Source organism: Lissotriton helveticus, chromosome 7, assembly GCF_964261635.1.
Source record: "Lissotriton helveticus chromosome 7, aLisHel1.1, whole genome shotgun sequence".
NCBI classification, from domain to species: domain Eukaryota; kingdom Metazoa; phylum Chordata; class Amphibia; order Caudata; family Salamandridae; genus Lissotriton; species Lissotriton helveticus.
Genome location: NC_136068.1, coordinates 53,622,105 through 53,636,051, shown reverse-complemented (window position 1 = coordinate 53,636,051; position 13,947 = coordinate 53,622,105). Strand labels below are relative to the sequence as shown.

Here is a 13,947-nt window from a genome sequence, read left to right as displayed (position 1 = left end):
GACTTCCTTTTTTGCTGAGCTTTATGTTTATTGAATCACTTCTTGTCTTCTTGTATCAATATCCTATTTCATTGTATTTCATCATGATTCAATATATTCTCCCATGGTTCATTGCAGGAAGTATTAGTTTGTTGCAACACTTCCAACGTTAGAAATTTTCTTGGTCTTTCACTACATCCACATTAATTTGCTGCACCACTTCCTGCTTCATTGCATCCTTTGTGTCTCAATAGAGAATTTCCTGATACGCTGATTTGTTGCATCATTTCTTGCCCCATCGCCTTGCTTCATGGCGCATTGCATTGGCTAATGGTTAAGTGCCACCTTCCTTTCTATCCTTTATTCCACTCCTCCCTTTTTTATACCTCCCTCCCTCCTCTCCTTTTGCCAGCAGTTATACTATTTCTTCCTCCTTTTCACTTCCTTACTCCCTTCTATTTGCCTGGTTTTTTAATCCAACTTTTGTTTCCTATTCCCACACACACTTCACTCTTTTCTTCACAACCACATTTGTTCTCTTTCACACCCTTCTTCCCTCTTGATTGTTTTCTCTTTCACTCCCCTTCGCACTTTTCCACTCTTTTCCCCTTCTTCACTTCTTTCCCCATTCCCTCTCTCCTCTCTTCCGTTCATTTCTCTCATTCCCTTTCAATGTGATCCACGTGCTCCTTCCTTCTTCCATTAATACTTCTCACAGTGCCACCCATGTTTTACATTCCACATTCCCAATCTCATAAACATTGAAGTACATTACATCGTTAGTGCCATACGTTTGTTCCCTAAACCTTTACATTGGTGTTACTAACTGTGAGCTTGTGTTCAGTGCTGTTGTATGTGTGCGTCCATTCTCACCATTGCACTGCCCTCATTCTATATAGGTGACATCATGGGCACTGCCCTGCAGAACATCGACAAACTCCTAACCATGCCCTATGGTTGTGGCGAGCAGAACATGGTCAAGTTTGCCCCCAATATCTACATCATGCAGTACCTAACAAGGACCAATCAGATGACACCGGAGATTAAAGAAAAGGCAGAGGAGTACCTGAAGAGCGGTGAGTGCAGAATGGCTGATTTAAATGTGTGTTCGAGGCATGTGGGCTGCTGAATTCATATCTGTGCATAGGTCGCCGTCTAGTGTTGGGTTCGGATGATTGCACCTTGTTGTCCTGGAAGAGTCTTCAAAGTATCACAAGATAGGTGACTCCTCCCCTGGACTACAGTGCGCATGGGCTTCTTCTCCATCCTCAGATTGGTTTTTTCCGCCATTGGGTTCGGATGTTATTCCTATCCTCCAACTTCGGAATCGAAAGTAAACTTTTCTAGAGGCCAAAAGGCCTTCAACTTCGACGGTATTGTTCTCGCTCGGTACTTCTTGACTCGATCAAGCCTTCCATCTCGACTCGGTCGTCGACGTGGGCCGCTGGGCCTTTTCGACGCCACGTGAGCCTGCTGTCGATGGAAAGGAGCCCGTTCAAAAGGTGCCCACAATGCCACTCCAAGTTCCCGCATACTGACAGACACACAGTATGCAACAAGTGCCTATCACCAGACCACAAGGAAGAAACCTGCCCAGCCTGCGTCCAATTCCGTTTGAAGAAAACGATCCGGATTCGACGGGCCGCTAGGCAAGAGATGCAGCCACAGGCACCGGAACCAGACAACATCTTTGAGGATGAACAGGAACTTCCAGAAGGACAGGATTCGGATCTAGAGATCGTCACCGTCGAGGACCACTCGGACTCCAATGACGAAATCCCACCGGGGCAAACCGTGAGTACATTGCCCCCGACACCGATTAGCACGTTACCGAAGGCTCCGATCGAGGCATCGCATAAAGGTCTAGCCAAGATCTGAAACATCATTCGGCAGCCCCGCCGTCCGACTCGGCTTCGAAAGTAAAGACCAAGCCTTCAGACACCCCAGGTCCAAGTAACGTTACCCCAAAGAAGGTCCTACAACCCAAAAAGGTCGTCGACCCGAAGGGCGTCGAACCAAAGAAGGCCGTACAGCCTAAGGGCGTCGACCCGAACAAGGCCGTTGAGCCAAAAAAAGCAGTACCAAAGAAGGTCGTCGAGCCAAAGAAGGCCGCCGAGCCAAAGAAGGCCGCCGAACCGAAGGGCATCGACACAGAGGGCTTCGTACCAAAGCCTGCGGCCCAGCCAAAAAAGGTTATCGAGCGAATCAAAGGCTCCGACCCGAAAACAAGTGCTCCTAAAAAAGCAGTCGATCCGCGAAAAATCATCGACTCGACGAAAGACAGTCAACCTAAAAAACCTGTCGAGCACAAAAAGCGCATCGAACCTAAAGATCCGGTCGATCCGCATTCAATCACCGAGCCGGACAAACAGCCCGAGCCGAAGAAGAGCAATAAGGCACCGAAAGTCGTCGAACCAAAAAAGGTTGTCGACCCGAAGGCAACGGTCGATCCAAAAAAGACTGAGCCAAAAAAGTCAAAGACACAGCCACGGACAGTGGAAGAAGAACTCTTCCACCCAGAGCTATCAGAGGATCAGGCAAAGATATACACCAACCCTGACACTGGTAAAGTCACTATTTTACACAGGAAAAAGAGGCCATTGGACAATGAGCCTCATCCCTCATTTCTCTGAAGAAAAAGGACTTTGGGACTTCTCCCTCTAGACCCTTCATTCCTTTCTATCCCACTATGCCTACTACGCCTTTTGCTCCTTACTCTCCTACTCACTCTGGGGACAATGAGGGAGACACAGGGGAAGATCCCCAATATGACATTAACTATCCTGAGGATCCTAACCCTCAAAATGAACCATTCGCAGAGCCCACTGATCCATACGACACGCATCCCATCCCTGACACCTCCTCATACCCAACAAGGCCGTCACCTACTGACGACACCATTGTCTTCAACCAGCTCATAGATATGGCAGCGCAGTACCACAATGTAGACATGGACAATGAACCTATAGAAGAGGACTTTTTATTTGACACATTCCCTACTACTGAGAAAAATGTCAGAACACCCCCTATGTTGAAAGGGGTCCTAAAATACGCCCCAGACATATTTAAAGATACAGCCAGAGCACGTGTCACCAATCCCAGGATTGAAAAGAAATATAGAGCTGCCCCTACAGACCCTACTTATATCAGAGGTCAGTTGCCATTAGATTCACTGGTGGTGGCCAACGCACGCAAACGGGCCAACTCACAGACAACAGGAGAAGCTCCACCTCCTGATAAAGAATCAAAAATACTAGAGGCCTCAGGTAAAAGAGTAGCATCCCAGGCCTACACAAGCTCTACTAGGTCGTTACGACAGGGCACACTACTACCAGCTTGAAAGTTTAATGCAACACCTGCCTGAGCCTTTCAAGGCGCAAGCTACTGACCTCATACAGGAGGGGAAATTTATTACAAACGCCTCCATTAAATGCACGCTTGACTCAGCTGACACCGCAGCCAGGTCCATTAACACGAGCGTCTTATTACGAAGACTTGCATGGCTACGCATTTCTGGCTTTAAGATGCAGGTGCAATCCACCATTCTTAACCAACCAGTCAATCAAGACTTCCTTTTCGGGTTTGCTGTCGACACCATTTTAGACAAAATGAAGAAGGATAAGGAAACCACAAAATCAATGGGTGCATTGCAGTTTCAACAACAGAGTTTCTGTTCGACGCTCCTCATACAGAGCAGCTACATGAGGCAATACTGCACAAACCTCATCTACATACAAAAGCAACACACAAGGTTCCTTTAACAAGAACTCCAACAGAGGAGGTTATAGGGGCAACAATAATAAGGGACGAGGACTTGGAGGCAATAACACCAGAGCCTCCACTGCCACAAAACAGTGACTTCATCACACTACCTCCAGACCATCTAACACCGGTCGGAGGCAGAATCCAACAGTTCTTACCTGTCTGGAACTCAATTACCACAGACAGGTGGGTGAGAAAAATTATCCAGTATGGTTATTGCCTAGAACTCACCTCTACCCCACAAACATACCACCCAGACACCGCCCTATGTCCAAGGAACACATCACCCTGCTACAACAAGAGGTGAGAAGCATGCTGGAAAAGGGGGCCATAGAGCCAGTCCCTTACCAACACCAAGGGACAGGAGTATACTCACTATACTTCCTTATTCCCAAGAAGGTAGGTTCACTCAGACCAATATTGGACCTCAGACCCCTAAACCAATACATATTGTCGGAGCACTTCCATATGATCACACTACAGCAAGTGCTCCCGCTGCTCCAGCAAGGAGACTTACTAGCAACATTGGACCACAAGGATGCATATATTCACATACCCATCCATCCAGCTCACAGGAAATACCTCAGGTTCACAATAGAAGGTAAACACTACCAATTCAAGGTTCTCCCCTTCGGGGTAACCACAGCTCCAAGAGTGTTTACAAAATGCTTAGCGACAGTAGCTGCACATCTCAGGAGGCAACACATCCACGTGTTCCCATACCTAGACGATTGGCTAATACAAGCAAAATCATACAAACAGTGTGCAAAAGACACGTCTCAAACACTTCAGCTGCTACACAGCCTAGGCTTTTCGATAAACTACCCAAAATCGCATCTACAACCATCCCACACACAACAATATCTGGGAGCTACTATAGACACATCGGTAGCAAAGGCATATCCAAACTCAGCAAGGATAACCAGCATGCAGATGCTCATCCGCAAATTCCTGCCACAACACTCTTTGCCAGCTCGAGTCTTCATGCAGCTCATAGGCATGATGGCGTCCTGCATATTCATTGTCCCCCATGCCCGACTACAAATGCGTCCATTGCAAGAATGCCTAGCACGGCAATGGAGGGACACACTTCCCGCAGCTATCCCACTTAGCACAGAGCATATGGAAGTGGGCAATTCCAAAAGACATCTTTCTCCTGGCAGAACACCTCCCAGGGAAAGACAATCAAATAGCGGATCTGCTCAGCAGACACAGCCAACAACTTCACGAATGGGAGATTCACCCCCAAGTTCTCCAACCATTCTTCGAACAGTGGGGGCACCCAGAAATAGACCTGTTTGCCACAAACCAAAACTCAAAATGCCGGTACTTTGCCGCCAGATTCCCACATCTGCTGTCACAGGGTAATGCGATATGGATGACCTAGTCAGGCAGATTTGCGTACGCTTTTCCCCCAGCACCACTGATCCCGCTGGTGGCACGCAAACTGCGGCAAAAGTCACTCACACTAATCCTAGTTGCTCCCACTTGGGCGAGACAGCGGTGGTACACGACGTTCTTGGAACTTTCAGTAGTGCCTCATCAAAGGCTGCGCCTCGCACCCCATCTTCTAACTCAGAACCATGGAGAAATCAGACACCCAGATCCCAATCAGATGAACCTAGCGATCTGGCTCCTGAAGTCTTAGAATTTGGATACCTTAACTTGCCTCCAGACTGTATGAACATCATTAAAGAGGCAAGACGACCGACTACTAGAGCATGCTATGCAGCTAAATGGAAAAGATTTGTTATTTACTGCAACAATAACGAAATCAACCCATTAGACGCTTCCATTCAGAACATTATATGTTACCTACTGCATCTTCAAAGATGCAACCTAGCCTACTCTTCAATAAGACTACACCTTGCTGCTATAGCACCATACATTCAAAACAGACAACACCTTTCACTGTTTAGAATACCAGCAATCAAGGCTTTTATGGAGGGTCTTAAAAGGGTGATTCCTCCAAGGCACCCACCTTCCCCAGTCTGGAACCTAAATATAGTACTTACCAGACTCATGGGTCCTCCTTTCGAACCTTTACACTCATGCGAATTGCAATTTCTAACATGGAAGGTGGCATTCTTGATTGCCATTACCTCACTCAGGCGAGTTAGTGAGCTACAAGCATTAACAATTCAAGAACCATTCATGCAAATACATGCTAACAAGGTAGTTCTTCGAACAAACCCTAAATTTATGCCAAAAGTTGTTTCAACTTTCCATATCAATCAATCAATAGAACTGCCAGTGTTCTTCCAAAATCCACAGTCAGTAGCGGAAAGAGCCCTACACACACTAGATGTAAAGAGAGCTCTGCTTTATTATGTGGACAGAACAAAATCATTTAGGAAAACAAAGCAATTATTTGTTGCTTTTTCACCACAACATAAGGGAAATCCCATATCAAAGTCAGGAATAGCCAGATGGATAGTTAAATGCATTCAAATTTGTTATCAAAAGGCGAAACACACTTTAACTGTACCCCCAAGAGCACACTCTACACGGAAAATGGGGGCATCCATGGCTTTCCTAGGGAATATCCCTCTTGAGGACATATGTAGAGCAGCCACATGGACTACCATACACACTTTCACAAAACAATACTGTGTAGACGTGCAAGCAAAGCAGCAAGCTGCTGTAGGTCAGGCTGTCCTCAAAACTCATTTTCAAACTGCTTCAGCTGGCTCAGGTAACCACCGCTAGAGGAGATACTGCTATACAGTCTATGCACAGATATGAATTCAGCAGCCCACATGCCTAGAATGGAATATGCTACTTACCAGTATGCATCTGTTCTTGGCATGTAGGGCTGCTGACATTCATATCGCCCCGGTGCCTGTCGCAGCTGCAGCATTATCTTTTGCATGCAAAATGAGATGCAAAGTGGGCGTCACTGGGCAGTACAACCTTGTAAATATCGCTGATGTGCACATCGCGATATTTACAAGGCTGCCCACGCATTTTAGCAGACGTTAGTTTTTGGAGAAAACCGCTATTTTAGCCAAAAACTAACATATGCTTAAATGCAGACTTAGTTATACTTATCAATGGGGTGGATTATGCTGATACGACCACAGGGTCGTATCAGCAAGGTTATAGCTGTTTCCATGGAACATCGCTGGAAAACCAGTGATGTTCCATGGAAAACACCGCTATCGCTGGGAAATTATTGCCATTTCGCCATGCGTTATTAATACAGCGTTAGAATGGCGATAATTTTCTGCGATAGCCGGCGATAACTATTTTCTCGCTCAGCGCGGCCAGCGATAATTATCGCTGCTGCTTGTTAATATGCCCCTACATTACTCTGGTGAATCAAGGAATTGCTCCTGTAGTTCGGACCCATAGATGAAACCAGCTTTGTGAACTGGGCCCACTAATTACTATGGGGCATCTTTTACACATTGGTCATCTTGAAAATCGGGCTTAAAGTCCGCTGTGTTGACAATGGTGGAAAGCCTCCGTTTTGTGGGTTAGCAACAGAACCTCATGTTGGTGGAATGTCGCCACGATGATGCTGCTGGTGGGTCTTTCCGAGGCAGACGTTAATCTGCCTGGGCGAGACGTCGGGATGGTCGTGTGTTGTTTTTGGTGAATAAACCTACAGAATTACTTCGACCGACACCCGTCGCGTATGGTTCTTTCACAAGATACTTCAGAACATCTTGCCTTTTTTCTTTCTTTACATATTCCCTCAAACAGCTTTGAGGCCCTTCCCCTCCAATGACTATGGATGTGATGTCACTTCCAGGCAGCAGAATAAATGTCCTTTCAAAAAATTTAAATGAGAAATATGGCCCCTTACTTGATTTCTCTTTCTGCAGGGTACCAGAGGCAGCTCAACTACAAGCACGATGATGGGTCTTACAGCGCCTTCGGCAAAAGCGATCAGGAGGGAAACACCTGGTACGTGTGTCTGTGCACCTGTTTCGCTACCCACCTGTAAAAGTGAGCCAGGGAAGTGTATGGAGGGGGCTTTTTTCAGTGCTGTGTGCAGTTTTGTTCACAAATGGTCAGTATTTGTTGTGTCAGGAGTTGCTCCTGTTTCAATCACATCTTGTGATGGATGGATGGATGGATGGATGTGTGGGTGGGTTGGTGGATGAATGAATCAATGGAACTGCACATGAATCCAGTGATAAAACAATGAAATGAATGAGGATAGGAATCTGGATAGATGGAAGAATAAATCCAAGTGGGGATATGGATGACTGAATCGGTGAGTGATTGTTTTAGGATGCATGAATACTTGTATGGTTGAATGAGTACAGGGACAAGGGGGGAAGAGTTGATGAATCTGTTTGTAAAGAGACATGAATAAAAAAAGAAGAGAATGAATGGGTGGGTGGATAGGAGTGTTAGCATGAAATAGATGGATGGATGATGAAACATACAAGTGTGGAAAAATGAATGCATGAAAGTTTTAAAATGGATAAATATATAAATAACGTGGATGAATGAAAGAATAAGAGCGCAAGGAATCACACATTAAAGGATGGATGAATGAATGGTGACTTAAAATATTCCTGCTAACAGTACCTAGAAAGTAGGGAACATAAAAAAGATGGCATTCCGTCGGTGGGTGCTGAAAGAAGAAGAAAAGAATAAATCAGTAATTGTCAGGTACAGCAGTCTTTTGCATATGGGCACAATGGCTAAGATGGTGCACAAGGAAGGCACAAACTTCTGAAACATCCTCTAGCAAGGAGAGGGGGGCAGGGGAAGGAGGGGAGACCAGAGTAGTGATCCCAAATGTGAGTTAGACATACAGTGAATCTCACCTGGAAAGATATAAGAAACACCTTCCTGTTTACAGTCACACACCCAGAAAGAGAACCACGTGGACAGGGTGGAAGTAGCCCTGCTCCAGCCCCTGGACCATATCAAAGGCCACTGGCAAACATCTTCAAGGTCACCCACACATTAGATGTTTGAAGGAAATGACTTGGGACAGTTGCCCAAACATCCAGCTGTACCTTGTTCCCCGGTGGAGGTCCTTCATCCATTTTCTTAGCACCCAATATCACGAGTAGTGATTTGAGGAAGGATGATGGCGCACAGACCTTTTTATTGTATATTTGTCCCTTGTCTTCGTACACAAAAAAAACAGTCATTGGTCAAATTTAGTAAAAAACTGTATTTGCTATAGAACATAAAAAAATTGACCTGGCATGACAATGGGGTAGCTGGGGGACAGGGAATGCAAAGAGACACATTTTTGGCACCATTTCAGAATCCACCTCCTTCATCAGGTGATTGAAACTTGCCCAGTTTTCTTACACGCCTGTCTCTGATCCATGGGACAATGCGGTGTGTAATAATTACATATTAAAAACCTCATAGGTATTTGAACCACTCCAGTACCTGATTGTTGTGTCCTCACTTCCTGCTCCACATTACAATGCCCTTTGCTGCCATCTCACCATCCACCTGTGACGTGGCGCCTTCCCTCAAAGAAGCAGGTAACATGCTTATAAGAGAGGAGGGACTGGGGTGTGTGGTTTCAAACCACAATAACTCCTTTGCTGCCCCTTGTTGTGGGTTGCCAGGGGTGACAACTGCTATCCTTGGCTTGCACATGATGCCCCTGGTACTGCTATTGCTACCCTTGGTATGTGAAGTTATAAAAGCAGCAGAAACATAGCATATAGAGCTGTAAGAGCCCTGTTTACTTCTGTAGTTTGCTCCTTACAGGTCCACCAGCATCTCACATGTTGAGGGGTTAACAGTAGGACAAGGTTTCAAGACTTTGGGCCTTATTCTCAAAGGGCCTCCCCACTTGTGGCAGAGGCCACACAGTCGTGGCTGGGGTCTCACAGTCAGGGAGGAGAGGGGCCCACAGGCGGGGCGGGACCTCCGCAATGAGAAACTGCAATGCGGCAGTCCCACGCCAAGTGTGGGCCACTGACACGAGCGCGGAGACCCTTTTTGAGTCTGGCTCTGTTTTCCTTGGGTGGGGGGGGGGGGGCGGTAAAGAGTACGTAATTTCATTTCTGTTGTACCTGAAATTTTGCTTAATTTACACCCATAACTGCACCTGTTGAGTAACTTTGTCTAGTCAGTGTTTGCCCCTCAGGAGTGCTAGGAATACTGGACCTGCATCCTTTCCCATGACAGGAGCCAGTTCTTGAATATGAGATTCCGGCTTGTGGGAAGGAGCACCAACTAGGATTTACTGTCCTTCTTCCTTCTATGTGTGAATTAACAACAATGAGCTGTTTCACAGTATAGTGCATCCGTGATCTGATAGTCATCTCAACACACTCTAGTACCACTCCCTAAAGCCTTGGGTGTGAGATTAGTGCTCATTAAAGTTGGTAATCTGACAAACTATGTTCCCCTAGTGCCCTGCAAGCTTCTCCAGACAGCTGGTTTGTGTACACCAATCTACCTGAACATGGGAATAGGGTAACTCAGACATTAGACTCATCATGTCATGGTAGCTCTGCTAAAATCAATATTAAGGAACCACTTTGGTATAACACGCCATTTTAGTTCAGGTCTTTGCCTCCCCTTTTCTCAGATCGTCGCCAAGTATATCATTACCTGTATTCGCCATTCCCTTACCTCCACATCCCCTTCCAGCTAAATCACTGTGTCATCCTTCTATTCTTTTTACCTCCTTTTCTCCCCTCTTGCCTGTCCTTTTGCAATCCTGACCCAACATCTACAAGCCGCCCTTTCCCACCTGGCGTCACCATTTGCCACATTTTTATCTTATCTCCAGGATCATTGCTCCTGTTTCTTCTTGTTCCTTGTCAGCTCGCACACTTTTCCTTTCCTTCATCTCATTCCTTCCCCTATCTTTCCCTCCATCTCTCTATAGCTACTATGTTCCATCATTCTCACCCTCTCATTCTCTGTCTCCTCAGGCTCACTGCTTTCGTCATGAAGTCCTTTGGTCAGGCCCAGGACTACATATACATTGACAAGGTGTACATCCAGGAAGCCCTCAGCCATCTCAAGGAGCATCAAGTGGAGAGCGGCGGCTTCAACAGTTCTGGCAAACTCTTAAACAACGCTCTAAAGGTATGAAGGCTCCACAAAATGGTGCCTTACCTCTTCCAGGAACGTTGCCTTTCCTTGGGCTTTAATGTAGTAGCATGCCAAGTGGAAGTGAATACTTCTAATTTTGCTTGCAAGTACCAGATAAGACATCTTCTCTTGCCCATTATTAGGGTGTTACAAGTCATTGAAGAGTTGTAGAGGAATGTGGACGATGTCCCAGTTCCTTTACAAAGTCAAGGAGCTCTGAGGTGATTTGCATTATTTTTATTGATGAAAGATGTTTATAAAGCACAAGTGTCACCCAGCATGGTATGCTGCCACTGAAGGAAAGGGGCTGTAGAATCACAATGTAGGTCAATTAAAATGAGGACCAGGAAAGTAGAGCTTTTAGAGATTTGAGGCAAGATCGACCAATCAGATGGACAGTGAGAGATAAAAACGGAAGAGAGTGCCAGTGTTTGGCCTCTAGAAACATGAACAATGACCCCTCAATTTGAGAATAACTCTTCTAGGTGAGATAAAAAGAAAGAAGAGGCAGAAATGATAGAGCAAGAAGGAAAATCATGCTGAAATTTTAACTGAAGATACCTGGGTCCTTGTTCATGAAAGGCATAATGGCAAAGCACAGAGAATTGAGTTTATGTATGTGCATTTTTGCATTTCTAAAAGCATAAACCTAGCTGGCTAGTGATAATGCCCTGTACAGGGGGCAAGGCCCAGGGAGGAAAGGTTAAAGTGGTGGGAACTGAGCCTATCTCAGGTAGTTTTCTTGAAGAGGTGAGCTTCTACTTTCTTCTTGAATTGTAGTAGGGTTGGTACTGTTCTAATTCAGGAGAGGATGTGGCTCTGGAGCATAGGCTAGGAAATCTCATTTTCTGTTCAATATACTGTAGGGTTTCTGGTGATATTGAAACTCCTTGTTTGGTGTTAACCTACCAATTTTATTAGTTCGTCAGCTAGGTAAAACGGGTTCTTGGTGTGGAATTTCTTGTAGTGATGCCAGGCTTGCAGGGGAGCCACTGTCAATACTTTAGAATCAGTGGCGGGCAGTAAGGTACGAAGTGGCATGGGGGGGTGATGGAGGGTTTGAATACAAAACGTGAAAAAAAATCACTTACCTGATCTCGTCGCCATATTTCCATTGCCGAGTCTCTCCCACGTCAAGTGAGTCTCTTCTGGGGACCAGGAAGCACCCAGGCTCCCCACAGTCATCACAATGCTGCAATGCAGCTTTGCGATTGGTAAGCACCCTGGCTTCCCTGAGCCAATCACAATGCTGCAATCTAGCGTTGTGATTGTCTGAGCGCTGTGGTTTAGCCCTCAGCCAGGGAATAGGGGTCTGGGCATGTTCTCCATGCAGGCGTAATGCAAAGGGGCGGTTAAACATTCATGTGCACTTTATACAGTGCACAGCCACTCCTCCTCCCCGACATCAGGGGAGCCAAGCTATAACTTCAGGTTCGAGGCATATGAGCTGCAGATCGTACACTTAGCAATAGATCGCCAACACCAGGTGGCAATCTATTGCTAAGTGTACGACTCTGCAGCTCTACATGCCAAGAACAGATGCATACTGGTAAGTAGCATATTCCTTATTATCATTGTACTTTTTAGTTTACACCCCTCAGTGAGTAGTGGGGCTACGCTTCTCCGCCTTAGCGGAGGAGCCACCACTGTTAGGAATGAGGGTTGAGGTCATCAGTCTGCTCTAGGCACTTGATGAGCCATCCTGCTGATTGAAAGATGTCTACCAGAGGAGCAATGGTGGTCGCTGGGATGCTACTCAGCTGGGTGTTTCCTTCATCAACATGGGAGAGGGCTAGGGCTTGAACTGTTGTTCTGAAGTCTTCTCCTGGTGGAAACAATTACACTTTTTTCAGGAGAGAGAGTTTGAACTAGACTGTTTTGATCTTTTTGCCAATGTGTTCTTTGAGCGACAAGTTCGAATCATGGGTGAATCAGAGAGATTTGAAAATAATGTGGCTAGGATACGGAAGCGAGTGAAGAGAGGACATTGTTGAGGATATGTGCCAACGACTAGGAAGATTAAGAATGAAATAGATGGGAGCTTGTTGAATGAAACATAATTAAAGGAGAATTGCAACGTCATTTTATTATATAAGTATAGTGTAATAAGAATGCTCTGTGATGTATATCAATGCACCGTAATTTCAGGCTTCCAGGAATTATACCACTTGTCTAAGGTTCAGACACTAAACACACATTTGAAAAGGCCATTTAGGGCAGCGTTGTTTTAACTTTTTTATTTCTACGGACCCCCATGGAATTTGTACAGGAAGCTGAGAATGCCTGCCTGAGCAAATTTCAACCTCATAACAATATAGAAATTACAGAAACAAGTCAAGGTCCAACAAATACACAACTTACAAATAATGTATTTATTGAAATTTAATTTTAATGGAAAGGTTGGAGCTTTTCAATATTTCTATTTGTTTTCTAAACAGTAAAGTGATATATCTGATAGAGACTACTAACCGCAGATTCCTTCACGTAGAATTCTCCCCAGGAGTGAGACTGGATCCAGAAAACTTTTTGCCACAGCATCTCCGCGCGCCGGGGGGGTGGGGGCGGCACCAGGAGACTCTGCCCTGTGTCGTCCGTGCATGTGACGTCAGCGAGGTCACATAAGTCCCACCCCGGCGCGCCTACGTCAGTTTTTTCCTTTTCCGCGTGCAACGCGGATACGGATCTTGCTCTGACCCTGTTTATTCCTTTTTTCCCTCTACGCTATTGCGTATGTGTGTGGACTGTGTGCGAATGCCTTCGAGCTTTAAGACGTGCTCGCCTTGTGGACGCCGGATATCGGCGATGGACCCTCACCTCATCTGCATGTGGTGTTTGGGGAAACACCACAACTCCACCGATTGTGAGGCATGCCAGCAGATGAAAATGAAGTCCCGGCGGGAACGCCGGATGAAACTTCTTTCGGCCCGCATGTCCAGGTCGGCGTCATCACCCCGCCAGGCCCCTGCGGAGGGTTCTCGAACCCGCTACTTCCCTCATCGACATCGCCCCTCTTTGAGGTCACAGGAGCGTCGCTCACCTGTCGGTAAGTGTCACAGTTTGTCCCCAAGGGTCGGTTTCCGCCCTGTTGGGGGCATACGCTCTCTGTGGGGGGTGCTGCCCGCGTGTTGTCCCCCTATCCACCGTTTCCCGTCGGGGGGGGGGGGC

The 13,947-nt window shown here is 46.2% G+C and overlaps 1 protein-coding gene across 1 annotated transcript in view; it reads left to right on the top strand.

Annotated features, from left to right (window-relative positions):
• Window positions 1–13,947, top strand: part of LOC144768019 (alpha-2-macroglobulin-like protein 1) — a 325,643-nt gene that overhangs the window by 259,580 nt on the left and 52,116 nt on the right. The window contains 3 exon segments of the mRNA XM_078651415.1: window positions 879–1,055; window positions 7,572–7,653; window positions 10,620–10,776. Of these exon segments, the coding sequence (XP_078507541.1) occupies window positions 879–1,055; window positions 7,572–7,653; window positions 10,620–10,776 (416 nt within the window).